The following is a 25,613-nucleotide window of genomic DNA, read 5'->3' as shown; positions in this document are numbered from 1 at the left end:
ATACTTTAATTCTATAACTCTCTAAGTCCTTGAGAAAAACAGGGTCTCTTCCCATTGTGGAAGAAAGTAAGTACAGATAATCATGTAGTCCAGGTTAAGTAAAAGGCTTGTAGCATTTTACTTGAAGTGGAAGTAGAAGTATCCACGTCAATTTCACAAGGCACTTTTTTTTTTTTAAAGATTTTATTTATTTATTTGATAGATCACAAGTAGGCAGAGAGGCAGGCAGAGAGAGAGGAGGAAGCAGGCTCCCTGCTGAGCAGAGAGCCCAATGTGGGGCTCGATCCCAGGACCCTGAGATCATGACCTAAGCCAAAGGCAGAGGCTTTAACCCACTGAGCCACCCAGGCGCCCCTAAATTCCTGTTGTTTTAAGCTACTAAGTTTGTGGTTATCTATTACAGCATCTATATGAATGCACCTGGTAAGCTGAAAGACTTGGCAGGTCAGTCCTTCTACTGCAAGAACAATCTAGATAAATTACAAAAACCTTATTTTTAAAAAAAGCACCAAAGGGCTGTGGAAGGAATGAGGTCTAAGTGAAGTAAAATTCCAGTGATGGAAGAATCTTTCTGAGTTAAGCTGAGCACAGGCTGAGGCTGAAGCTTAACCCATGCAGAATGCCTCCACTTGGGGAAAAGAACTCATCAGTTTTTGGTGGTCATTCAAAGCTGGAGTGACACGCTGAAAACTTAGGTGGCCAGTTTATTCATGGAACATTTGATGAACTCTAGGAATGTACAGGAGGCTGGAGAGCCAGACTACAAGCTTCTAAATGGCATAGTAAATCTCCCAGTTTGACATTATTGGTTAGGAAACAAAGACCTGCACAGGCAGAGGAAGGACAAGAACCTCAACTGGACTCCTCCTCAAGATATCTGCCACATTCTGAGCTGCATGGAGCAGGAACCTGGAGATCTAGCTTAATCTTCTTCAGTATTTCCGTGCTAAGGAGATGAATACCTGCCCAGTGTTCAATCAGAAGATTGTGAGGAAATGCCTGAAAAATAGGAGCGAACAGACTGAAACGCAACCCAAACCTCATAAAGCCTAATTCCTGACTGGATTGTGGTGATGACTGCCTGAAAGGAAAAAGGGCGAACATGTTCTTTTCTGGTGGAAAAGAACATGATATGGAGCCTCTAGAATTATTCATCATTTCTAGAAGACAATAAAAAATTAGTCTTTTTGCACAGAAAAAAGAAACATGACCAAAACAAAAAGACTGACAGAAGAAAACTCACAAATGGTCCAGATATTAGAGTCATCATACAAGAATGTAACAGTAACTGTGACTAACATGTTAAGGAAAACAGTGAAAATAATGGAGATCTAGAAGAAAATACAGAGAATTTAAACAGAGAATTGGAATTGATAAAAAAAAAAGTCAGATGGAAATTTTATTTTTTATTTTTTTAAAGATTTTATTTATTTATTTGACAGACAGAGAACACAAGTAGACAGAGGCAGGCAGATAGAGAGGAAGGGAAGCAGGCCCCCTGCTGAGCAGAGAGCCCGATGTGGGACTCGATTCCAGGACCCTGAGATCATGACCTGAGCCGAAGGCAGCGGCTTAACTCACTGAGCCACCCAGGCACCCAGATGGACATTTTAGAACTGAAAAAAAAAAAAAAAATCTTAAATGAAGAATCCAGTGTAAGAGTGCAACAGCAACTGGACACAGAGAGCATAGGATCAGTGAACTGGAAAACAGGTCAATAGAAAATAGTCCAGCTCAAGTGCAGAGATCAAAAAGAATGGAAAATAAAAATTCTGAAGCATGAGGACTTGCTTAAATAAATAGCATATCTGGAGTCCAAGGAGAGAAAAGATATTGTTGAGCAAAAGCAATATTCACAGAGATAATGGCTGAGAATTTTTGAGAATTAATGAAAGATACCAAACCACGGATTCAAGAACCTCACCAAACCCGAGGAAGATAGATACAAATAAAATCATGCCAAGGTATATCCTCCTAACACTAATGAACATCAAAGACATTGCTGAACATCTTAAAATAAGTAAAAAAAAAATAAAAAAATAAAAAACCAAACCAAAACAAAACCATATTATCTTCAAAGAAACAGTATGACACACAGGGACTTCTAACAAAAACAGCAGAGGTCAGTGACAATGAAATAACATCTTTAAAGTCCAAAAGAAAACAACTGTTGGGGTGCTTGGGTGGCTCAGTTGTTAAGTGCCTGCCTTCAGCCCAGGTCACAATCCCAGGGTCCTGGAATCCAGCCCCACATTGGGTTCCCTGTTAAGGGGGAAGCCTGCTTCTCCCACTCCCTCTCCCCAGCTTGTGTTCCCTCTCTCACTGTCTCTCTCTCTGTCAAATAAATAAGTAAAATCTTAAAAAAAGAGAAAGGAACTACTAACCTAGATTTCTAGACGAAAGGAAAAAATGCCACCACAAACAAGTTTCTAAAAGATACTTTTATCAAAACACTTAAAAAGGAATAAAGTTGGGGGTCTTAAATTTCCTGACTTCAAATCTTGCTACAAATCTACAGTAAACCAAACAGTGTGGTACTGTCATCAAGACAGATAAAGGGGCACCTGGGTGGCTCAGTGGGTTAAAGCCTCTGCCTTCGGCCTGGGATCGAGCCCCGCATCGGGCTCTCTGCTCCGCAGGGAGTCTGCTTCCCCCTCTCTCTCTGCCTACTTGTGATCTCTGTCTGTCAAGTAAATAAATAAAATCTTAAAAAAAAAAAAAGACAGATATATAGACTAATGGGATACAGCAGAGAACCCAGTAATAAACCCTCACACATATATTCGATGAATTCCATGAAATACCAGTCCATTCACTGAGGAAAAGACAGTCTTTCCAACAAATAATGTTGAGGAAACTGGATCTCCACATGCAGAAAAATGAAGCTGGACTCTTACATTATACCATATACAAAATTTAACTCAAAATGAGCAAGAGATCCAAGGGGCACCAGCTTGGCTCAGCTGGTTGAGCATGTGACTCTCAATCTTGGGGTTGTGAGTTTAAGCCCTACATTAGGTGTAGAGATTACTTAAAAATAAAATCTCAAAAAATTGGATAAGAACGCTAAATATAAGAGTTAAAACTAGGGGTACTTGGGTGGCTCAGTCAGTTAAGCATCTGATTCTTGATTTCAGTTCATGTCACAATCTCAGGGTCTTGGGATGGAGCCTTGTGTCAGGCTCCACAGTCAGTGAGGAGTCTGCTTGAGATTCTCTTCCTCTCCCTCTGCCCCTCCCCCTGCTCTCTCATGCTCTCTTTCAAATCAGTAAATAAATCTTTTTTTTTTTTTTTTTTTTTTTTTTTTAAAGATTTTATTTATTCGATAGATCACAAGTAGGCAGAGAGGCAGGCAGAGAGAGAGGGGGAGGCAGGCTCCCTGCTGAGCAGAGAACCCGATGTGGGGCTCGATCCCAGGACCCTGAGATCATGACCTGAGCCGAAGGCAGTGGCTTAACCCACTGAGCCACCCAGGCGCCCCAATAAATCTTTTTTTTAAAAAGAATTAAAACTATAAAACTCTTAGAAGAAAACCAGGTGAAAGCTTCATAACACTATATTTGGGGATAATTTCCTGGCTATGATCTCAAAAATATGGGCAAGAAAAGATGAAATTGATAAATAGGATTAAATCAAAATGAAAACTTCTGTGCATCGGGGCACCTAGGTGGCTTATTGGGTTAAATGTCTGCCTTCAGCTCAGGTCATGATCTCGGGGTCTGGGATCAAGCCCCACATCGGGCTCCCTGCTCAGTGGGGTGCCTGCATCTCCCTCTCCCTTTGCCTGCTGCTCCCCCTGCTTGTGCTCTCTGACAAATAAATAAAATAAAATAAAAGAATTAAAACTATAAAACTCTTAGAAGAAAACCAGGGGAAAGCTTCTTAACATTGTATTTGGGAATAATTTCCTGGCTATGATCTCAAAAGTATGGGCAAGAAAAGATGAAATTGATAAATAGGCTAAATCAAAATTTAAAACTTCTGTGCATCGGGGCGCCTGTGTGGTTCAGTGGGTTGAGCCTCTGCCTACGACTCAGGTTGTGATCTCAGGGTCCTGGGATTGAGCCCTTCATTGGGCTCTGCTCAGCAGGGAGCCTGCTTCTCCCTCCCTCTCTGCCTGCCTTCTGCCTACTAGTGATCTCTGTCTGTCAAATAAATATCTTTAAAAAAAAAACAAACCAAAAAACTTCTGTGCATCAGTGGACACTGTTGAAAGACAATCTCAGTTACCACCTTTGTGAGACTTTTAGTTTGGTGGAGACAGTCTTTGGACAGTGCCATACATGCTGTAAGAGAGATACTGTAGAAATGAATTCTAGAAGACAGAAGATTGCAAAAGTCCTTAGGAAAGACTCATAAAGGAGTGTAGCCACGGACAAACTGGAAGCTCTTTCTTTCTCATCTTTCTGCTTTACGCCCTAGGGCTAGGCCCTGAAAAAACGTCAGGAAATGATTCTTAACTCTTTTGAAGGTTCAAATTCCATTTCTCCTAAAAAGAATAGTGAAAATGTTTCTGAAGTGATTGTCATGATGGTTATTATTTTCCAATTTAGTCTAGTTTTATTTATTTTTTGAGACTTTCAGGACATCCCCTATACCTAAGGATATCCTGACAAGTATCAGAACCAGTCTGGGGATTGCTGACTTAAAAGCTTTAACTTTGGGGCACGTGGTTGGCTCAGCCCACTAAGCATCTGCTTCAGCTCAGGTGATGATCTCCAGGTCCTGGATTCGAGCCCCATGTCGGGCTGCCAGCTCAGTGGAGAGTCTGCTTCTCCCTCTCCATCTGCTCCTCCCCCTGCTTGTGCTCGCTCTCTGTATCTCTCTCAAATGAACTAATAAAATCTTAAACAACAACAACAAACCTTTAACTTTGGTGGGAGCTAGACATTAATTAAACTTAAAGTAACAGCCAACCATAGCAAATGAGGCACACTTTACAAAAGACTTTCCAGAGGGAAACCTGGGTGGTTTAGCCGGTTGAGCATCTGACTCTTGATTTTGGCTTGGTTCATGATCTCCATGTAGTGAGATCTGCTCCATCCTGTGCATGAAACCTGCTTAAGATTCTCCCTCTCTCCGTCTCCCACTCCTCCATCTCTTGAAAAAAAATTTCCCCCCGGGTAATACCAGACTGCTTTAAAAAGAGAAGAAAGAAACTTCCTGATTCCCCATGTTTCAGTTTAATTTATGTCTCATTTTCACCTCATAAGAAAAGACATGCTAGTCACCTTCTTTTGAATATTGCATCATCAAATGTTGGTGGTTTGAGAGCCATTCCACTCACAGACTGGATGATTCTAGACCCTTTCACTTTTCTTCATTTAGACCTAGCTAATCTCTGGGACTGGTACTGACCCAATAAGAGCCTTATTCTGTGACCTAAAAAGGAGTGAGACCAAAAACCAGCAAGCCAGGAAGTTGCTTCTAAACAGGGACATAGCCAGTTAATTGCTGATTGACTGATTTAAAATTCAGAGGATGAAGGCTCTGGCAGCTACAAATAAGAAGGTATTCTTGTAGTTTCTGAGGAATCCCAGTAAGCCATTGTTTGGTCCCCCAATAATGGGACCATGGTCAAAGGAGCAAGACTGATACAAAGCGAAGGTCTATTTTGTGCCAAGTATCAAGAATCAAACCGACCGCAAAGAGACCGGTTTCCGCAGCCCCTTACAGAGAATGCGACCCTTCCCTGCCTCACAGACTAACTTTTATAGAGCAAAGACCATGTGGTTGAGCCTGGCCACACACAGGTAGCCAATGAGACTGCAACACACAGAGGAAGCTGCACAGCCATGCTGGAAAGGGAACACCTGGAATTTAGTTTCACGCCCACAGTCAATGGAATTTTTCTGCTGCTTAAAGGGGTGGGAGGCGGCAAGAGCATTTGACAATAAGGAAACCTTCAGACATCTGTCCAGGGTCCCATAGAGTGAGTGATTCATCTGTGATATAATATACCCCAGGGCATACACATTTATAGGATTCTTTTTTTTTTTTTTTAAAAGATCTTATTTATTTGACAGAGAGAGATCACGAGTAGATGGAGAGGCAGGCAGAGAGAGAGAGAGAGGGAAGCAGGCTCCCTGCCGAGCAGAGAGCCCGATGCGGGGCTCGATCCCTGGATCCTGAGATCATGACCTGAGTGGAAGGCAGCGGCTTAACCCACTGAGCCACCCAGGCCTCCCACGATTCTTTTTTTTTTTTTTTTTTTTTAAAGAGTTTTATTTATCAGAGAGAGAACAAGCACGAGGAGCAGCAGGCACATGGGTAAGCAGACTCCCTGCTGAGCAAGAAGCCCAGTGCAGGACTTGATCCCAGGACCTCATGACCTGCGCTGAAGGTAGATGCTTAACGGACTGTCCCTATATGATTCCTTTTTAAATCTGAGCTTGAAGACTCAGATCTAACTTCACTTGCTCTGTGGCCAGGTAAATACGCCACAAGCTTTATTTATAAAATGGGTCCACACAAGGCTCCTCTGAGAAATACAGATATAAGAGATCCTCATTCACTTTTGACTTTATGTGGGGCTTTTTAATAAAGATCCAAAAAAGGACACGAAAATTTCTGCCCCCTCAAGTGTCTTGAAGTAGCTCCCCATACCTACCTCCCAACCAACCTCCCCTTCCTCGAATTTGTGCGTCAGAACACTCTGATGTAGCCCAGACTGTACTGAGATGCAGCGAAGCGCTGCGACGTCAGACAATTCCAGCTCTCTAGGTCTTGGCCACCAACCAGGAAGATACACACAGCTGTGACTTCATCAACAGGGCTGCTGGAAGCCGCTGGCAGGAAGAGGGTGTGGCCACTGAAGGGTCACTTCCGCTTCCGTTGGCGCAGGCGCTATCATTTCTTCTGCCACCGTGACTAAGATGGAAGCGTTTTTGGAGTCGCCGTCCAGACTTTGGGCCGGGGGTCCGGCCCCGGGGCAATTTTACCACATCCCGCCTACTCCTGGTGCCTCCTTGGAGCCGGCATCCTCGCCCTACGGGGGTCCGATTACGCGCACGCAGTAAGTGTTCGGCATCTTAGCCTGTACAAGGGGCGGGACGGTGAGGCCTGGTCGGGCCGGCCGGGTCTGAGGAAACCGGGAAAGGCGAGGCGGGGACGCCGGGGCCGAGAGCCCCGGAGAATGATAGGACACATAGAAAATCAGAAGCGGAACTCACTGCGTGGAAGGGAGCTGAGGCTCTTTCCTCTACCTCGTGCTTCTACCCTCGCCTGAACTCTCTCTGTCTAGGAACCCCATGGTGACCGGGACCTCGGTCTTGGGCGTTAAGTTTGAGGGTGGAGTGGTGATTGCCGCAGACATGCTGGGCTCCTACGGCTCCTTGGCTCGTTTCCGCAACATCTCTCGCATTATGCGAGTCAACGACAGCACCATGTTGGGTGCTTCCGGAGACTATGCAGATTTCCAGTATTTGAAGCAAGTTCTCGGCCAGATGGTGTAAGTTATGGGAGAATAGGGAATAGATCCCAGAGGGGGAGACGAATTCACTCTTTGGGTTTTTTGTTTATTTGTTTTTGTTTGTTTTTTTTTAAATCCCCTTAGAAGTTCTAGAGTGGAGGAGTTTGAGGCTGCAGCAGAGGACAGGAAAATTGTTGGGGGTGGAAGAAGAGAGTTTTCAATACATAGTTTTCGGCATTAGGGGGTGTAAAATAGGGAAGATTGTGGTAACTTGTTTTGGTGCGGAGGGGGGTGGATGGGATTCCTGACTTCCATTCTTTCCCTTTTCTCATAACCAATTCCTTTTAAGGATTGATGAGGAGCTGTTGGGAGATGGACACAGCTATAGTCCTAGAGCTATTCATTCATGGCTGACCAGGGCCATGTACAGCCGCCGCTCGAAGATGAACCCCCTGTGGAACACCATGGTCATTGGAGGCTATGCTGATGGAGAGAGGTTGACTTGAAATAACTTAATTTCCCTGACTACCCAACCTCTAGTGTCCATGTAGTATTGTATCTCTTCCTTCTGAGTGAATGCCACTTCTCAGACCCCATGGCCCATCTTTCAGCTAAGATACCTAAGAAAACCTAAGATGAAATGAATTCTTTGACCTCTTGTGTCCTGTTAGCTTCCTCGGCTATGTGGACATGCTTGGTGTAGCTTATGAAGCCCCTTCACTGGCCACTGGTTATGGTGCATACTTGGCTCAGGTAGGTGTGTGAGAGGGGAGGGACGACAAAGCACTGGGGACTAGTTGTCTGCTTGTTCTTCCCTTGAAATTCCAACATGAGGACTAGGCTAGGATCCCTGCTCCTGGGCAGATGGCTTTCTTTGTAGTCTGGAGGCTGTATGTATTGGCTCTTACATTCCAGAGACAAAATGGTATGTCAGATAACTTAGTAGACCTGTGTAAAGAGGGATGCCCTAGAATTTACCCTTTAAGTCGGTGTTAGCACAGGTAAGCAGAATTCATTCTGCTGACAGAGGTGGACTGTCCCTTTTTTTTTTTTTCCTTTTTAAAAAATCATTTATGCTGTGGATTTGGAACCGACGGGTATTCAGCCCCTGATTATCTCCTGTGTTTTTCCCATTTCCCTAGCCTCTGCTGCGAGAAGTTCTGGAAAAGCAGCCAGTCCTGAGCCAGAGTGAGGCCCGAGAGCTAGTGGAACGCTGTATGCGAGTGCTGTATTATCGAGATGCCCGTTCTTATAACCGGGTGAGGAGGGATATGAGTAATAAAGATGAGGGGACTCTAACTGGTGGGCCCTTGATAGTTGCAGTACCTGGATCTTTGCTTTTGAAGAACTGATTGCCAAATTTCAGATTAGGGGACGATCCCCTACTTGATCTTTGAGCAGCCCTCAGAGACTTCTTCATGGGGGTGAGGGTGGGCATTTTCATTGGGAGCTCTGCTTTCTTTCAGTTTCAAATTGCCACTGTCACCGAAAAAGGTGTTGAAATCGAGGGACCACTGTCTGCAGAGACTAACTGGGAAATTGCTCACATGATCAGGTGATTGAAATTAAAATTACATAATTAAAAATAAGTGGTAGAACAGTTGGGAGGCCCATTGGCTTGGCACTAAGCTGGGTTTTTCTGGAGCTCTCAACCAAAAGAATTCTTTGGGTGGAGAGGATTTTGGTAGGAGGGTAGAATTGCTTATAGGTATTAATTCTTCCCCGATGGCTTCACAATTTTATTATGCTCTCTTCCTTTTTAGTGGTTTTGAATGAAATACAGATGCATTATCCAGAATTGCAGTTGTACTCTTCTTCTAACTTTGAACTTGGCTGGTTCAAAGATACACTTTTCTATTGTAAAATATAAATAAATCCTTTAAACGCATGCTGAGTGGTTTTACTGTCTAAGTCACACCTGGAGTGAAGGTGTGAAGTACTGCCACACGCCATCTTCCTCCCTGCTCAGAGAACCCTTGGCTCTTGGTTCTTACAGCAAATACAGGATTTTCTGCATGACAGTACAGGAAATCCACCACTGTCTTCATTTGGGCCTGTACTAGAAAAGTTTTGTATAGAGCCCAGGCTTAATCTGTGGGATAACAAAGTGCTTAACATTTTTCTTCAACATATCCATCCAGCTAGATTCTTAAGGATTTTCTGGTTTAATGTTGGCTACAAATGTTAAATATTGGCTACAAATGTTAATAGTTAAAACACCATTTCAGAGACAGAAATGTAGCATCTAATAAAGCTGTGGGTAAGGTGATTCCTAAGCAGGACCTGACAGCTTCAATCTCTCACCCATGCCACCCTCTTCACCCTTAATAGATGGAATACTAAATATCTTGAACATTTAATTTAAATGTTTATTGTTCAAATCTAGTACCATAAAGTCTTAAAATTATGTGTTCATTTAAAGTCCTAAGTTTAGCTGTGAGTCAAATCCTTTGGGGTGTTAGCCAAATTCTCCCCAAATTGTGTTAAACCTGAATTCTAAAAATGAACACTAGGTGAATCTGATGCATATCCTCTCAACTGCTTTGAGAAACTAGTATAGGCAGCAAACTGAAACTACTGCAGAAGTTCAGTAAGGTGAGAGTGCAGATCAAAATATCCCTCCATTTTATCATCCATGTTACAACAAACTAGTAAATGGAAAAGTAAAAGGAAACCATGAGTTTTCTATTTCAGTCTTCACATATTCAGTCTCAACACAGAAAGTAGTCAATAAATACTTGTTTATTGATTAAACTGAATTATAAAAAAACAAAACAAAAAAAAACTTCCTTCTACTACTAAGCCATGCGGGCGGAATCCACAAAGATAACTTCCTGGCCAAAACCCAGCTGATCCACTGTTGGTGTTAATGGTCTTAAAAAAATTACCCCTCAAGAAAGTCATACAGTATGCAGAGGACAGGAACCCAGCTCTGCTGAGGCTGGGGCTGCTGTGGAGACTACCAAAGAGGAGGATTAGGTCATTGTAGATAGTTGACCATAGTTCTTGAACTTTCTCAAAGGCAAAGGGTTGACTTCAAAGTCCATACTGTCAAAATGGCATCAGGCAAAAAGCTGGGGAAGAGAAGCCCAAGAGAAGATGGATCCTCAGTTCACTTTTCAGATGCCATTGGTTCATGAAGTTGGCCAAGCTGTTTATGGGCAGGAACACTCCAGTTCACTATATTATAGTGTGCTGGGGGTTAAAAAAACAAAAAAATGGAGGTGAGGAGAAACAGGTGGTAACAAATGTCACCCCTGTACCACCAGGCCCATCACATCTTGAGCATGTCCCAGTCTGTGAAAAGCCTACTAAAATAGCGTTACCTAGAAAAAAACCACATTGTTTATAAATCCATTTCCCCTCATTTTATTAAATGTTCCATTTATGTACATTTTAAAGATGAACCATTTACAAGCCTATGCAGGCTGCCTCCTTGGCTCCCAGGAGGGACATGTTGCTGAAAGCCTTGGGATGGACAGAAGGTGTAGCTGTGGGAAAGCTGGACTTGGGTTTTTGTTCCTTTTCTATGTATGATACAGTACATTTCAGTTTATAACCATGAGTACATACAGTTAAAAAAAATCCCTCATGCAAACTGTAGAAAAAATTTCTTTCCTTGAAGCTGGCAGTGAAAAATAAAGATTCATGTCTTTTTCTTTGTGCACACCCCTGTGTGTTTCTTCTTCAGGTCACCATCTTCTCTAAGCATTAAAAGAAATAAGGAAAGCCACAGGGTAAGCAGGATTTCAACAAGTGGTCTGTCTTGTTTTTAAAGTTCAACACTTAACTTCTTGCACAATTAGCTCCTGGCTGTAGGACTTGTGATCTCTGGAACAGGCATACTATCCACTTAACATGATGAAGACCCATACACTGGGAAGGCTCCCACCCTAATGCTGTAATCACCTCAATACCTCTTGCTTGCTAACGACACATGTATGATCCTTTGTCCAGAGTGATGGTGTGAGCATGGGAAAAGGGGCTAAGATCCCAAGTGCAAAGAATATTGGTTTTGTCATGTTTTTGTTGGGAGGGAGGGTGGTGAGGAAAAACAAATCTAATTCTTCATTCTGGATGAGAGGTGGTTTCATGCATTTTTAAAGCCAAAATTTTATATCTCAGAGTTGCTGTAGAAACCAACATCTCTGGAGAGGGAAGGAAACAAAGGAGAAGGAAGAGAGAGTTCGGTGGGATTTTTTTTTTCCATTTTCATTTTTATATAAAAGTGTTAAGACCACAATGAAAAAAGTTTTTTTTTATCCATATATATAATAAACCAGTTTGTGAGCTACATATTTTTGTCTTTCCCATCTTCAGAAATGTTCTCACATTGACAATGGTTGGATAGCATCATGCCCAAAGACATTGCCACACAGTAAAACAAACAAAACCAGATGTACTATGATACAGTTGAGGTAAAAGGGGAAACAAAAAATTTTTAACATTCATCCACGAAGAATTTTTTTTCTTTTTCTTGATTTTGTCAGAAAAATACCACACACAGTGATTTAAATTAAAAAAAAAAAAAAAGTCACGAAAACCTGTTTTTAGCAGAAGTGAATGACCAATGGGCCAGCTCCTTGGCTCAGATGGGATCACTACTGGTATTCCTAATAATCCACAAATCCACAGGGAAACAGAGTCAACATTGGGGGGAGTGGTGGCATAAAATTAAAAAATATAAACCAAATACCCGACCTGGCATAACCCCCTTTCCCTAAGTCCCTCTACCCCCCCCTTCACACTTTCCCACCCCCACTCCACACCCGCTCATGATGCCAACACTCAAATCTCCATCAGATCTAGGTCAGCTTCTTCAAAGCCATAAAAGGACTCGGTCTCACTTTCACCCTCAAAGAGCTGGTGAAGGCTTTCAGGCTCAATTGTCTCTTCAGGAGATGACCTGGGTCGGGGAGTGGAAGCTGAGGGCTCCTCAGACTGTTCCCCACTCAGCTTCAGCTGCTCCTCGAGGGAGGCAATGAGCTCCTCCTGCATGTCAGCATTTCTTGTGGGTGAGTTAATGTTGCCATCAGGGCCAGGCAGAACACTAGCCACAAGGAAGGACCGTTGCACCAGCTCTGGACAGTCCCCAATGACACCCAGCACCTCAGCCAGCCAGACCAGCACCAGCTGAAGCAGGACGTCTGAATCACACGCAGTATCTGCCATTTCCCGAGCCTGTTCCTTCCACTTTTTGTGTAGGAAGTTCTTGACAGTTCGTTTGATGCATACATCTAACGGCTGGATTTTGGAGCTACAGCCCGCGGGGACCACTGCAGGCAAGGTGCTAGAGGCACTCAGCATAGCCAGCACCTCTTCTGACAAGTGAGTGCGATGACAGTCCATCACAAGCATGCCTTTGCTGCGCTGGCATGCCGTGTGCTTCTGCCACACTCGGGTGGACCACAGCTCCATGATCTCATCATCACTGTAGCCACTCTCCTTCGCCTCTAGCAAGATAGAGTCTGGCACATTAGCAGGCTGATCCATTTGTCCTCGGTAGAAAACCAGGGTGGGGAGGACAGTGCCATCTGCCAGAATGGCCAGCACCACATCACACCACGGTTCCCCTGTGCCCACTGTCTGCAGGGCATTCTCCTTACGGTCATCACTGCTCAGCACCTCCGTATCTAGAAACAAGGAGATCTCATCAATCGCCACAATCATGGACAAGGGTAAGTCCTGGTTGTGAATCTGTCGCTGTACGAATTCAATGAAGAGTCCTGCATTCTCTGCCACATCCTTAGGTAGGGTGTGGGCCACGGCGCGCCGGGCATGGGGAGTCAGGTGGTGCCGGAGCATGAAACGCACAGCCCACTCATAAGAGATCTTAAACCCCCCCTCCAAAGAACGTCCTATTTTGGTGGCCTTCTGGAACAAGGTCTCCTCATTCACAGGTAGCTGTTGCTCTCGCTGGGTTAGCACCCACTCAGCCAGCTTCTCTTCTGCCTCTAAGCTCAGGTATTTGCCCTCCAGATTCTCCCCCTGGGAGGCCTGGAAGCGCCGAAGCCAACGCCGGATCCGTCGCTGGGGATTTCGGAAGTGTTCAGCAGCCTGTTCCGTATTGCAGCACAGGGCAAACAGTACCACTCGAAGCTTCTTCACAGACAGCTGCTCCTTCTTGCCAACCCCACCGCCACTACTGCACCCTATTGCCTGCTCAGGCTCCTGCATGACTAGGCTCCCTTCATCCTGGTCATCGACATTCAGACATTCGGCCCCCTCTGCGGCCAAGGGCGGAAGGGCTAAAGGCTGAGGGTGAGTTGGGGTTGGTGGTGGGGTTGCAGTTGAGGCTGGTGATGGGAGTGCTTGGGCCATAGGAGTCACAAGCTCTTCAGGCTCAGCAGGGGTGGCCCCCGCAGATTTCACAGTGGCAGTTTTATTAGAGGGGAAGGTAGGAGGAGTATATATATTCTTCAAGCTCCGGTCATGCACTCGGTCACGAATGTGGCCATGTCTAAAGGATTGAAAAGAAAGCTCGGTTAAACTAGGAAAATGAAATACTAATAGTAGCAGTGATAATAATAAAAAAAGATGAAATACACTGAAAATAGAAATTAAACGATGAAGTGAGTTTCTGTTACCTTGAGTGAGACATCCAAGTGAGTCCTATAGAAAATGAGACAATAAAATGTTAACTCAGAGAAGAAACAAGCCCTCCAGTCTTATATAAATGTCAGGCTGGAATGCTTCCAATTTGGTGATGTCCATCTGAACACCAGATGAGCTAGCCTAGGTAGAGAGGCTCCTGACTCATATGGTAGAACTTATATCCTTATTTTCCTTTTCTGTTGTCCAACTAACTCCCATCTCTACTACTTACCCCGTGGCAGGATGCTGCTGGATCTGTGAGAGGGGTTGAATACCAAATGTTTGGCCATGGCATCTCCCACAGAGGTAACAAAGGTACATGAAGTGCAAGCCAGCTTGATACCACTAAGAAAAAGAATCAAGAGTATATAAAACAAATATATCAATGACACTAGGGATAAAATCTGAGGCCTGATAAAAAAAGAGAATGTTCTTTCTCCTCTTTCTCAAATTAATTCACGTACCTCCCCCAAGTTAATTAAAAGGATTTAATGTTATGAATGTGGAAAATTAAGAGACCATCACTAAGCTTTCCCTTACCTCACAGAATTTTTAAACAAAGCCAAATACTTGGGGCTCTTGCGTGGAACATGATTGCTGAGAAAGACAAAGAAAAAACAGCATGAGTTAGGGGGTTCTGACCATTAAACAAGAGATCACCAGTTTCTGACAATGCCCCAACAAAAGAGATGCCACTTTAATCCATCTTCACCTCAACCTAAGCCAGTTTTCCTACCATATTAATATTCTCTATTAATATGCATATATATCACCAGAAGAGCTATTAAAACACACATTCTGACTCAATAGCCTGGGGTTGGAAGGAAGGGCTGAATTTCCAACAAGCTCCCATCTATTGCTGCTGGTGTTTGAGCCATACTCTGAGTAGCAAAATCCTACAAAATCAGAGCACAGACCATCAAAGTCAAATGAACATGGGTTTGACTCTTATCCTACTAGGAGAGATGGACAGACAGCTCTAAGAGCTGAAGGAGGGAATAAAATGAGTTCTGGAGACTCTGGAGATAAGATCACTTGTTTAACCCAGACTTACTTGATCATGTGGTTGGCATAGGCTCGAGAGCAGCAGGTGCTATAGCGACACAGAGAGCAGTGAACGTAAGTAGGGAAATGATTAGGGAAATCCGGAATCTCAAAGCTGCACTCCAGGCATGTCTGCCGACCCATAACACTCCTGTTGAGAAACAAGGAAAATTCCTGTTATTGCCCCAGGAGTCCTCAAATTGTGGGGGCTTCAGACAACAGATCCTGCTAAAAAGGCTAGTAGATTACACTGGCTATAGGAACAGTCGTGCCCACCCGGCCCCCAGCCTCCAGAAGCCACTGACATTTTCCTAACAGCTCTCTTCTGGATGTTGCGTCGGACAGGGGGATAAAGGAAGACAGGCAGAGGGTCCGTTGAGGAGGTCAGGGGTGTTGCCTCCTGCAAGGTGCTGGGAGGTGCATCATTGGAGGAAACAGGAACAGTGCGTGGCTGCCCTCGGGAAGCCCGGATTGTCACCTGCGAGCCAAGGGAAGGAAAAATTAGATACCAGCCATGCTAAACCTTGAATACTAATAATCTCTATTCCCCTCCACTTGGATCTATACAAGATACAGTGACAAGTCTTTTACCTTTGTGCCTGGTTTCAAACCTTCCAGCTGCTTGGGTTTACGGAAAGTTTTATGATGCTGAAGCTTATGTTCAATTTTGTCCTTGGCAAAGAGAAACTGCAGCCGGCATTTGTTGCAGTGATAAACATTCCTCTTCTGAAGGGGGAGAAAGAAAGAAAATCCCTTAAAGATTCCCAATAAATTTTCTTCCCTGATGAGAAGGCAGATGCATGCTAACAATCATTCCTTCCCCCTTTCTGTGGATAACTGAAAGAGGAAGAAATACACAACACCAAACCTACCACTGAGAATCATCACGTCCCATGGTCCCAAAGAAAGGCAGACTCACAGCCAGGATGACTAGGTCCTCCAACCATCTCTTCTTGACTTAGTTTAACAATGTGGATTAGTGGCTTAAGCTTTACTTGCCCCTATTTTGTCTTTATAATGCAGACAGTGCTACCTACTTCTGGATATTCTTTCTTTTTTTAAACACAGTAAAATATACATGATGGAAAAAAAAATCATCACTTTTTATTCCACGCCTTCACATTTTAAGTTTGCCTTCAATTCCAACCCTCCACCTCTTTGCACAGAAACAATTTGCTACTAGTTTCCTGAGTATTCTTTCAGACATAGCCACATAACACACACACACACACACACATCTCCAATCATGACCTCCCTGTTTGTCCTTTTTCTTTAACATGAATAACAGTATTCTTCTATAGCTTTTCTATACCTTTCTATTTCTTGCTATCTTTCCTCTTAACACTTCAATATATATACATGCACCTCTTCCTGTGAGACCAGTTTGAGGATTCAGACTGCCTAGTATTGAAGTCCTTCAGAAACAGGACTCAGGTCTATGGTTTTCTTCCCAGGATAACAAGGCTCCATTACCTGAGTACAAGGGACAATTTCCACACTGCTCTTTGCAATACACATGTGGGGGATTATAGGCAGTCACCCCTATGCAAATTAAGTGTGTGAGCCCAAGACGGAGCTCACACGTGAGAGTGCAGGCACGTGAGTGCAGACCCAGGCAAGTGTTCAGCACAGGTGCAACCATGTGGTTCTCCATTTTGTGCCTTCTCTATGTACCTTCACTCTCCTCTTCTAGTGGCTCCTTTGTTGCAGCATTTAAAACAAGGCCCTATTTATTCCATCTTAAAAACAAAACACAAAAGCAACGACAAATTCTCTTCTGCTACCTCTTTCCCTGGATGTGCCAGCCCTCAATCTTCCCCTTCTGAAACTTAAAAAAAAAAAAAAAAAAAAAAAAAAGTTGTCTCCATTTCCTTCCTCTTCTTCATTCATCCTGCTGAAATCTGACTTCCACTCTCCTAACCAACCACATGGCTCCTATCAACGTTGCTGAATTAAAGGCTGGCCTCTAAATTTCTATGGTGCTTGTCATCTTGGTGTCTATGGCTTGACATCTATGGTGCTCCAACATTCAGATCATACCCCTGACTTCAAAACACTTTCCTCCCTTCAGCTTCCTTGACATCAAGTCTCTTCTGGATTTCCTCCTAGGACTAAGGTACTGTATTTGTAGACAGAGTCTTCAGAGGTTCTAAGCCTTCATCTTATTCTTAATTGGGGGTGAAGGAACATGACAATTTCTATGTTTAAAATCACTTGGGGGCGCCTGGGTGGCTCAGTGAGTTAAGCCGCTGCCTTCGGCTCAGGTCATGATCTCAGGATCCTGGGATCGAGTCCCGCATCGGGATCTCTGCTCAGCAGGGAGCCTGTTTCCCTCTCTCTCTCTCTGCCTGCCTCTCTGTCTACTGTGAACTCTCTCTGTCAAATAAATAAATAAAAAATATCTTAAAAAAAAAAAATCACTTGGTTTATATAATTCCTAAGTATGTTTTCCACAACCCAAGCTTTTCTCCCAGGTTTCAGACCTAGATAATCTGTTTAACAGACTGCTGTCCACAGACACTGCTAACTCAGAATACCCAAACATGTAATCCCCACTTCTGCCACCAACCTTTCTTTCTACCGTGTTTCTATCTCAATACATAGTTTCACCATTCATCCATTTTTCCCGAGCCAGAATTTTAGGCACTATTCCTAACTCCTTTCTCACTACCTTTACCAAATCCATCTCTAAATCATAAATACCATTTACCTTCTCAGTTATCTCTCAACACTATCCTTTCTTCATTTCAAAGCCAAAAGCCACTACTGTCTCTCATCTAAACCAAGAGCCTTTGATGTGTCCCCCTAACTCTGGTCCTGAGCTCTTTCAATTCATTCTCCTGTTGCAGCCAGTATAATCATAACTTAAAACAAATTTGAACTTACCACTCCAGGACTTAAAAAATTCCTTTAATGCCTCCCCAGTGACTCATAAAGTTGAAACTCCTTTTCATGGCTTACAGGATTCTCCATCACCTGTTTCCTAATTTCCAACCTTCCCCTTGTAGCCCACATTCAAACCACTTCCTTCCTTTAATTGAACTTCCTTTACTTCTTTGAACCTCCATACTCTCACTCTGTGCTTTGGAGAACACTCTTCTTTCATCCCACTTCACTTGGCTCACCCTTCCTCATACTTCAGATCTTGAATACTCTTCTTCTAAGGAAGCTTTAGCAGACTTCCAAAATAGGTATATGCTTTTCTTTATCTTATACTTCCCCAACACAATATTCTCCATGCTCTACTACTGGTCTTGTATATCACTAAATCCCTGGCACCTAGCTCAGTGCATGGCATATTACTGCAATTCGGCAAATTTTTGCAAACATATATACAGTATCTTCTCTACCAAAATTATCTGCCTAGCTCAGCCCTGGCCCCAGCATCCATAAGACTTTAAGAATGAGAATATGGGAACTGCTTGGCGCCTGGTACCTGGTGCCTCATGTAATGCTGTTGGAATGCATTGCCATTTTTGAAGACCTTCAAGCAATAAGGGCAGAGCAGATGCCGAGTATCCTCATGGATCATCCGAAAATGGACATCTACCTCAGAGTAGAGGGAGGAGCGATATTGACACACCTGAGTCACATAAGAGGGAAAATAAGCTAAGAGTGAACAACTGAGGCCTTAAAAAAGAGGTAGCAACAAAAAGGTCAAAATAAGTTTTCCTGAATGTACAGAAATCAAATTATTATTCTGACTCTGTAATGCAGGGCTGTTTGTGATAGATTCAGCTGTGGATTAAGATAAAAATAGGGGATGGACAAGAAAGTCTAAGAATACATTTTGTGACTACGAGGAGTAAAGTCTTCTTTGTCCATCTCTACGGAGCCACTTCCGGAGACACACTCCTGCAGTATAGGTGTTTGTTCTCTGACTGGGTTCCCTGGCTGGGTACATGCACATGTTCCTTTAATGTTTTTCTCTAGTACGGAAAATCCTGAAAACAGACCCTAGATTTATTATTTCTTCTGGATCTCCCCAGAGTTCCTAAATCTGAGTGTATGCAGTAGGTATGCAGCAATATTCATTTATGGATTCCTTGTATTCAGCCTGAGAGCAAAATGGCAAAATGGCTAAAGCTCCCTAAAGGAAAAGGCAATACCTGGCAGACATAAGGCATCTCTCCAGGCTTATGAGTATCCTTCATATGCTGGAGAAATAGTGGCTCACTCTCAAACGCCCACTCACAGATCTTGCACTTGGCTGTAAGAAGAAAAATAATCAATAAATCCACCTGAAAGTAAGACCAAAGTCCTGCTAACTCATAATCTTTATTCCCTCTGACTTCTCTATCTTCACTTTCAATAGTCGGTAAATCATTAACTCTCTTCTTTCTTTAAACCAGTTCTGTCTTAAGATCTCTTTTCCTTGTGCCTCTAGCTCAGACTTACTATAAAGCTCTATTCTAGGTTCTATAAGACATTTTAATTGGATATTCTATCACCAACGCGAATTCAACCTCTTCCTGATTCCTGGTTGTTTCCCCTCGCACTTACCCACGTCCTCCTACAGTTAAGCACTATCTCTGAGTCTACACCCCTATGTTCTGTCACCATTATTTCAGAATGTATCTAGGAATGGTCATTTTTCCATTCTCAGAGACAAAAACTTGGTAGAAGCCCACATGATTGCTACTACTAATCAGGTGGCTTCCAATACCTCTCATCTCTCCAATAAATACAGTGTCTATGCTTTACATACCATTGCCAAGTGAGTTATTTTAAATTACTACACTATTTGATCCCTAAGCTCAAAGACAGACAATGATCGTCTCCTATGAAGAATTCCAAACATTTACCAAATATCTCCTAAATGAGTATAAGAATTTGTCCTCAAAGACTGACAATCATGAACAGAAGTTCTTGCCTTGTTATGAGTTGTTGAGATGATTAAACTCTGAAACTGGCATTCTGTCAAGTTTATAAGACTGCAATTCTGAGTTTTTGGTAGTAATTTTAATTGCTACATATTTTGAAATAAAGAGACAAAATAATTTTCTTATAGTCAATGGAATTATTTTCAAGTTTTTGCAAATGTAGAAATTGTAAATTTGAAGCTTTAAGCATTTGCTGGAAAATATCCAACCCCTGTTCCCCAAAAGAGTGAAGCTGAAATAATTCTTTAAAGTAAACAAAAACCAGGGATCCTTAATCTGGGGTCCATGGACGATGCCTTAGGGAACCCTGGTAGCCCCTGAAATTATTTGCAGAAGAGTAAAATGTTTACTTTCTGGGAAGAGGGTTCAGAAAGTTTGTGTTTATCTCAAAGGGGTATGGCAACCCATTTAGAAGCACTGCCCAGAGGGCGGCTGGGTGGCTCAGTCGTCAAGCATCTGCTTTTAGCTCAGGTCAAGATCCCAGGGTCCTAGGATTCTTGCACTGGGTTCCCTGCTCAGTGGGAGGCCTGCTTCTCCCTCTGCCACTCCCCCGCTTATGTTTCCTCTCTCACTGTATCTCTCTCTTTCAAATAAATAAGTAAAAGCTAAAAAAAAAAAAAAAAAAAGCACTGCCTAGACATTTGTAAGACCTATTACAAAGACACAAATAAATAAAAAAAATTCTGTCCAGAAGAATTAAGAGGAGCTCTAAGATATATAAGCTGAACATTGAAAGAACAGGGGGGGTTTGCCAGACAGAGCAACCAAGAGAAGAGAACAAAGGTAAGGAGATATGGAAGTGCATGGCATGTTTGGGAAATAGTAACTAGTATCAATTAAAAATGACAATATTGGGACGCCTGGGTGGCTCAGTTGGTTAAGCAGCTGCCTTCGGCTTGGGTCAAGATCCCAGCGTCCTGGGATCGAGTCCCACATCGGGCTCCTTGCTCTGCAGGGAGCCTGCTTCTCCCTCTGACTCTGCCTGCCTCTCTGCCTGTGCTCGCTCTTGCTCTCTCTCTCTCTCTGACAAATAAATAAATAAAATCTTAAAAAAAAAAAATGACAATATTTGGGGAGCACCTGGGTGGCTCAGTCAGTTAAGCGTCTGCCTTCAGCTCAGGTCATGATCCTGGGGTCCTGGGATTGAATCCCACAAGCAGGGAACCTACTTCTCCCTCTCCTTCTGCCTGATGCTCTGTCTGCTTGTGTGCACATACACTCTCTCTCTCAAATAAAGAAAATCTTTAAAAAAAAAGAAGACAATATTTTCTCCTTTCCCCCCTTTGCCTCTTAATTCAATTTGTCATTAATTGCTTTTCTTTTTTTTTTCTAGAACACCTTTAAATATTGGTCCTTTCCAACATTCTGCCTTAACATTTCTTATTCTGTGTTCTCCTTGAGCAATTTCATTCAACCTTGAAGCTCTTCCTACAACCAATGTATCGGCTCTCTTGATACAGCTGTCATACGACATCAATAGTAACAACACTAATTAAATATCCTAACACATAAACACCATGCTAACATTTATATAGATTATCTCATACCAAGAAAATCAGTGAGATAGAAACATAAGTCACCAGTGGATTTAAGACATCTCTATTAACCATCCGCATCTGTTCTAGTTCCATAGAAGAGCTGGTATGGAAAGATCCAGTCAGGAGATAGAATTAACTAATTTTGCAAAGTGGCCATCCTAACACAGTCCCTCTGAGCACCACGACCCTCATGTCCTTGACACCTAACACAGTCTCTTACTTTGAGAAAATAGGAGTGAACTACTACAGCTTCTGCTTTCTGTTTTCCAAATTATGAAAGAAAGGATAGGGGCGCGCCTGACTGGCTCAGTTGGTTAAGCATCCAAACTCTTGATTTCAGCTCAGGTCCTAGAATGGAGCTCTGGATCAGGCACACCGTGCTCAGTGGGGAGTCTGCTTGTCTCCCTCTCCCTATGGCCCTCCCCTGCTCATGTGGGCATGCTCGTTCTCTAAAATAAATCAATCTTTAAAAAAAAAAAAAAAAAAAAAAAAAAAAGGAAAGAAAGGATAGATATCTTATACCTTCCTAAGGTTCAGCCAACCTCATTCCCTATTATCCCAAGACTTTATCAAGCAATTAGTTCCCTCTTCGTTCAGTCATTTTCCACACAAGTTCCTTCCCAGCATTTGACCATGGTTAAGCCTGAAGCATCCTTCCCTCAGCTCTACCTCTTCTTCAGTCTACTGCCCTTAAACAAGTATAAAGAAAAACATAATGCTATTAAGATTATACTATTATGATAATTTAAGTGTAATGATCCACTGATGTTTGGGACAATTCAGGAAATTTGAAAATGGACTAGGTATAGATGATATTAAGGATTTATGACTGCTTCTGTTAGGTTTTGACAATGGTATTATGGCTGTATATAGAGAAGGGTTTTTATTTTTTAGAGATACATACTTAAGTATTTGGGTTGACATGTCATTATGTATGTAATTTCATTTAAAAACACTTTAGGGGGGCGCCTGGGTGGCTCAGTGGGTTAGGCCGCTGCCTTCGGCTCAGGTCATGATCTCAGGGTCCTGGGATCGAGTCCCGCATCGGGCTCTCTGCTCGGCAGGGAGCCTGCTTCCCTCTCTCTCTCTCTCTGCCTGCCTCTCCATCTACTTGTGATTTCTCTCTGTCAAATAAATAAATAAAATCTTTAAAAAAAAAAAAAAAAAAAAACACTTTAGGGGGGGCCTGGGTGGCTCAGTGGGTTGGACCGCTGCCTTCCGCTCAGGTCCCGATCACAGGGTCCTGGGATCAAGTCCCGCATTGGGCTCTCTGCTCAGCGGGGAGCCTGCTTCCCTCTCTCTCTCTCTCTCTCTCTCCATCTACTTGTGATCTCTCTCTGTCAAATAAATAAATAAAATCTTAAAAAAAACAAAAACAAAAAACAAACAACACTTTAGGGGCGCCTGGTTGGCTTAGTTGGTTGGGCAACTGCCTTCAGCTCAGGTCATGATTCTGGAGTCCCAGGGATCGAGTCCCACATCGGGCTCCCTGCTCAGTAGGGAGTCTGCTTCTCCTGCTGACCTCTCTCGCTCTCAAATAAATAAATAAAATCTTAAAAAACAAAAACAAAAACAAAACAAAACACTTCAGAGGGGCACCTGGGTGGCTCGTGGCTTAAGCCTCTGCCTTCTGCTTGGGTCATGCATGGTCTAAGAGTCCTGGGATCGAGCCCCACATTGGGCTCCTTGCTGAGCAGGGAGCCCACTCCTCTCCACTGCCCCCTGCTCTGCCTGCCTCTCTGCCTGCTTGGGATCTCTGTCAAATAAGTGAATAAAATCTTAAAAAAAAAAAGGTTAAAAAAAAAACCTACTGCAGAAAAGGAAATTTTTTTCAAAATTAAAAAGAAAGCAATGGGGGCGCCTGGGTGGCTCAGTGGGTTAAGCCGCTGCCTTCGGCTCGGGTCATGATCTCAGGGTCCTGGGATCGAGTCCCGCATTAGGCTTTCGGCTCAGCAGGGAGCCTGCTTCCTCCTCTCTCTCTCTGCCTGCCTCTCTGCCTACTTGTGATCTCTGCCAAATAAATAAATAAAATCTTTAAAAAAAAAAAAAAAAAAAAGAAAGCAAGCAATGGGTCCAAAAATACTAATATTAAAAAATAAGCTACTTTTATCAGGATCTGCCATATGTATGGGAAAGAGGACTTACACAAGAATCCAAGAATAAAACTGATACACAGTGAAATATAAAAAATGTAATTTACCTCTTTGGGTTAACAATTTCTCAGATTTTTGATCAATATAAATTTTAAGTCACATGATACTCAAAAATTAAAAGTCAGACATAACAAGAGTGGAAAGTGAAAAGGATTGATGAGGTTCTGACTGGGAATTTCTTTACCCATAAGGAAAAACTTATCTTTCCACACATAAATTAACAAAAGCCCACCCACCAGATTCTGTATAAAAATAAGATGGGGGCGCCTGGGTGGCTCAGTGGGTTAAAGCCTCTGCCTTCGGCTCAGGTCATGATCTCAGGGTCCTGGGATAGTGCCCCACATTGGGTTCTCTGCTCAGCGGGGAGCCTGCTTCCCCCTCCCTCTCTGCCTGCCTCTCTACCTTCTTGTGATCTCTGTCAAATAAATAAATAAAATCTCAAAAAAAAAAAAAGTATTCACTAGGAAGTATAGATGAGTTATTCAGATTTTCCATCACGGACAGTGAAGACTTTGGGGCCCTATAGCAAGACCAAGTTGGCTACTCTGCCACTAAATGCATAGTGGTTGATTCCAGTATCTAGTCTATTTCCGAATTATCAGTCCAAAGTTCTACCATCTTCATTACATGCTGAAGTGATATTTTGGATATACTGAGTTAAATAAATTATACTATTAAAATTAATTTCAGAAGTGCCTAGCTGGCTCAGTCGGTCAAAGCATGCAACTCTTGATCTCAGGATTGTAAGTTCAAGCCCCATGTGGAGTGTAGAGCTTACTTAACAACAAAACAAAGAAACAATAAACAGTTATTAAAAAAAAGAAGTTGTTAAAAAAAACTTTTAAAATTACCTTTTTTTTTACTTTTTAAAAATGGCTACTAAAAAAATTAAAATTGCATATGTAGCTCACATTGTATTTCTATAGACCAACATTATAGTAAGCCACGAATGGCAATCCCACTACTCTTGCCAAAGCCAAGGAACTACAAAGGGAAAGCAGTGCTTTCCTGAAACAGATTCTGGAAAGACATGGGAAGATACGCTCTATTCCTTGTCTGCACTATTTTGTGTCTGAATGTAATGCCCGAGATTAATACAGCCACCCTGCTACAAGCCAGAGACAAGAGAACAATAGCAGAACACTCAAGTTCTGGGTTACAAGTTTACTCTACCTCAAGGACTCTCAGTTAAACAATATAATGGATATCCTTATTGTTTAACTCATTTTTAGTTAAGGTTTTTAATCTGCAGCAAAAGCATAGAGATGACATGCATATTTCTTCATGTGTTTGCTCATACAGTTTCCCATCACCTAAAAGGTTTTCTTATTACTTTCATCTGTCTAAATCTTTTATTTATTTATTTATTTATTTACTTGTATTTAAAGACCTTAAAAGTTAGGGGCAGCTGGGTGGCTCAGTCATTAAGCATCTGCCTTCTGCTTAGGTCATGATCTTAGGGTCCTGGGACAGAGCCTCACATTAGGCTACCTGCCCAGCGGGAAGTCTGCTTCTCCCTCTCCCATTCCCCTTGCTTGTGTTCCCTTTCTGTCAAATAAATAAATAAATAAAATCTTTAAAGAAAAATAAGTAAATAAAGATCCTAAAAACTTTAAGTATGACTTTCTGGGAAATCTAGCCCCAATGACCTTTCTGTAAACTATTTCACCTATCATTGGTATTATACAATGCATATGTTTATAAATAAATATACTGTCTTTTTCTCATTTTCCTTTATATAATTTTTGTCTTAGTACAACAAAACTGGAAATTCCCTGAAAGATACAGAAGATATTCCAGGAAGACTGGTCTCAAATCCTCACAATGGCACTTTACTAGAGATGTACGCTCTCAAGTAAATGACTTAATTTTTGTGAGTCTGTGTTCATTCTGTATTTCCTCATCTGTTAGATGTATAGTGAAGGTGACATTCCACACCTCATCTTACATTTCACTGAAAGCACTGTCTTAATGGTATTTTATGTTTATA

The 25,613-nt window shown here is 42.6% G+C and overlaps 2 protein-coding genes across 13 annotated transcripts in view; one reads left to right on the top strand and one right to left on the bottom strand.

The window, feature by feature from the left end:
• The first annotated feature begins 6,825 nt into the window (after nt 1–6,825).
• On the top strand, nt 6,826–25,500 carry PSMB4 (proteasome 20S subunit beta 4). 7 transcript variants are annotated; one of them, XM_013047972.2, is made up of 10 exons: nt 6,826–7,015; nt 7,244–7,450; nt 7,761–7,907; nt 8,083–8,164; nt 8,554–8,670; nt 8,878–8,966; nt 11,103–11,148; nt 12,617–12,739; nt 13,004–13,089; nt 13,391–14,325. In XM_013047972.2, exons 1-8 carry the CDS (start codon nt 6,876–6,878, stop codon nt 12,650–12,652), a joined length of 864 nt encoding a protein of 287 aa, XP_012903426.1. In that variant the 5' UTR covers nt 6,826–6,875; the 3' UTR covers nt 12,653–12,739; nt 13,004–13,089; nt 13,391–14,325. The 7 variants fall into 7 exon arrangements, with proteins under 7 accessions (XP_012903426.1, XP_044939015.1, XP_044939014.1 ...); XM_045083080.1 differs by adding an exon at nt 25,378–25,500 and having other exon boundaries at nt 11,103–13,089; nt 13,391–13,672; XM_045083079.1 differs by having other exon boundaries at nt 11,103–12,739.
• POGZ (pogo transposable element derived with ZNF domain) overlaps nt 10,136–25,613 on the bottom strand; it is a 49,581-nt gene continuing 34,103 nt past the window's right edge. For 5 of the 6 annotated variants that reach the window (XM_045083072.1, XM_045083073.1, XM_045083075.1 and 2 more), the window contains 9 exons: nt 19,159–19,259; nt 18,486–18,632; nt 15,641–15,775; nt 15,355–15,527; nt 15,060–15,200; nt 14,546–14,602; nt 14,238–14,350; nt 13,999–14,023; nt 10,136–13,871 (listed from right to left, as the gene is read on the bottom strand). In XM_045083072.1, the coding sequence (XP_044939007.1) occupies nt 12,200–13,871; nt 13,999–14,023; nt 14,238–14,350; nt 14,546–14,602; nt 15,060–15,200; nt 15,355–15,527; nt 15,641–15,775; nt 18,486–18,632; nt 19,159–19,259 (2,564 nt within the window). In that variant the 3' untranslated portion in view covers nt 10,136–12,199. The remainder of the gene's footprint in view (nt 13,872–13,998; nt 14,024–14,237; nt 14,351–14,545; nt 14,603–15,059; nt 15,201–15,354; nt 15,528–15,640; nt 15,776–18,485; nt 18,633–19,158; nt 19,260–25,613) is intronic. The other variant, XM_045083074.1, reaches the window with a different exon arrangement.

The sequence above is a fragment of the Mustela putorius genome, unplaced genomic scaffold (genome assembly GCF_011764305.1).
Source record: "Mustela putorius furo isolate JIRA1106 unplaced genomic scaffold, ASM1176430v1.1 tig00000695_pilon_pilon_pilon, whole genome shotgun sequence".
In the NCBI taxonomy this organism is placed as follows: Eukaryota; Metazoa; Chordata; class Mammalia; order Carnivora; family Mustelidae; genus Mustela; species Mustela putorius.
Note: the sequence above shows the minus strand (reverse complement) of the source record. Positions and strands in the feature narration are given on the sequence as shown.

Bases quoted from the DNA above. Each gene is read 5' to 3' on its own strand.
- PSMB4 (XM_045083080.1), top strand. From the start codon at position 6,876: ATGGAAGCGTTTTTGGAGTCGCCGTCCAGACTTTGGGCCGGGGGTCCG. The intron at 7,908-8,082 runs GTTGACTTGAAA...GTGTCCTGTTAG, and splicing joins GGCTATGCTGATGGAGAGAG to CTTCCTCGGCTATGTGGACA. The intron at 8,967-11,102 runs GTGATTGAAATT...TTTCTTCTTCAG, and splicing joins GAAATTGCTCACATGATCAG to GTCACCATCTTCTCTAAGCA.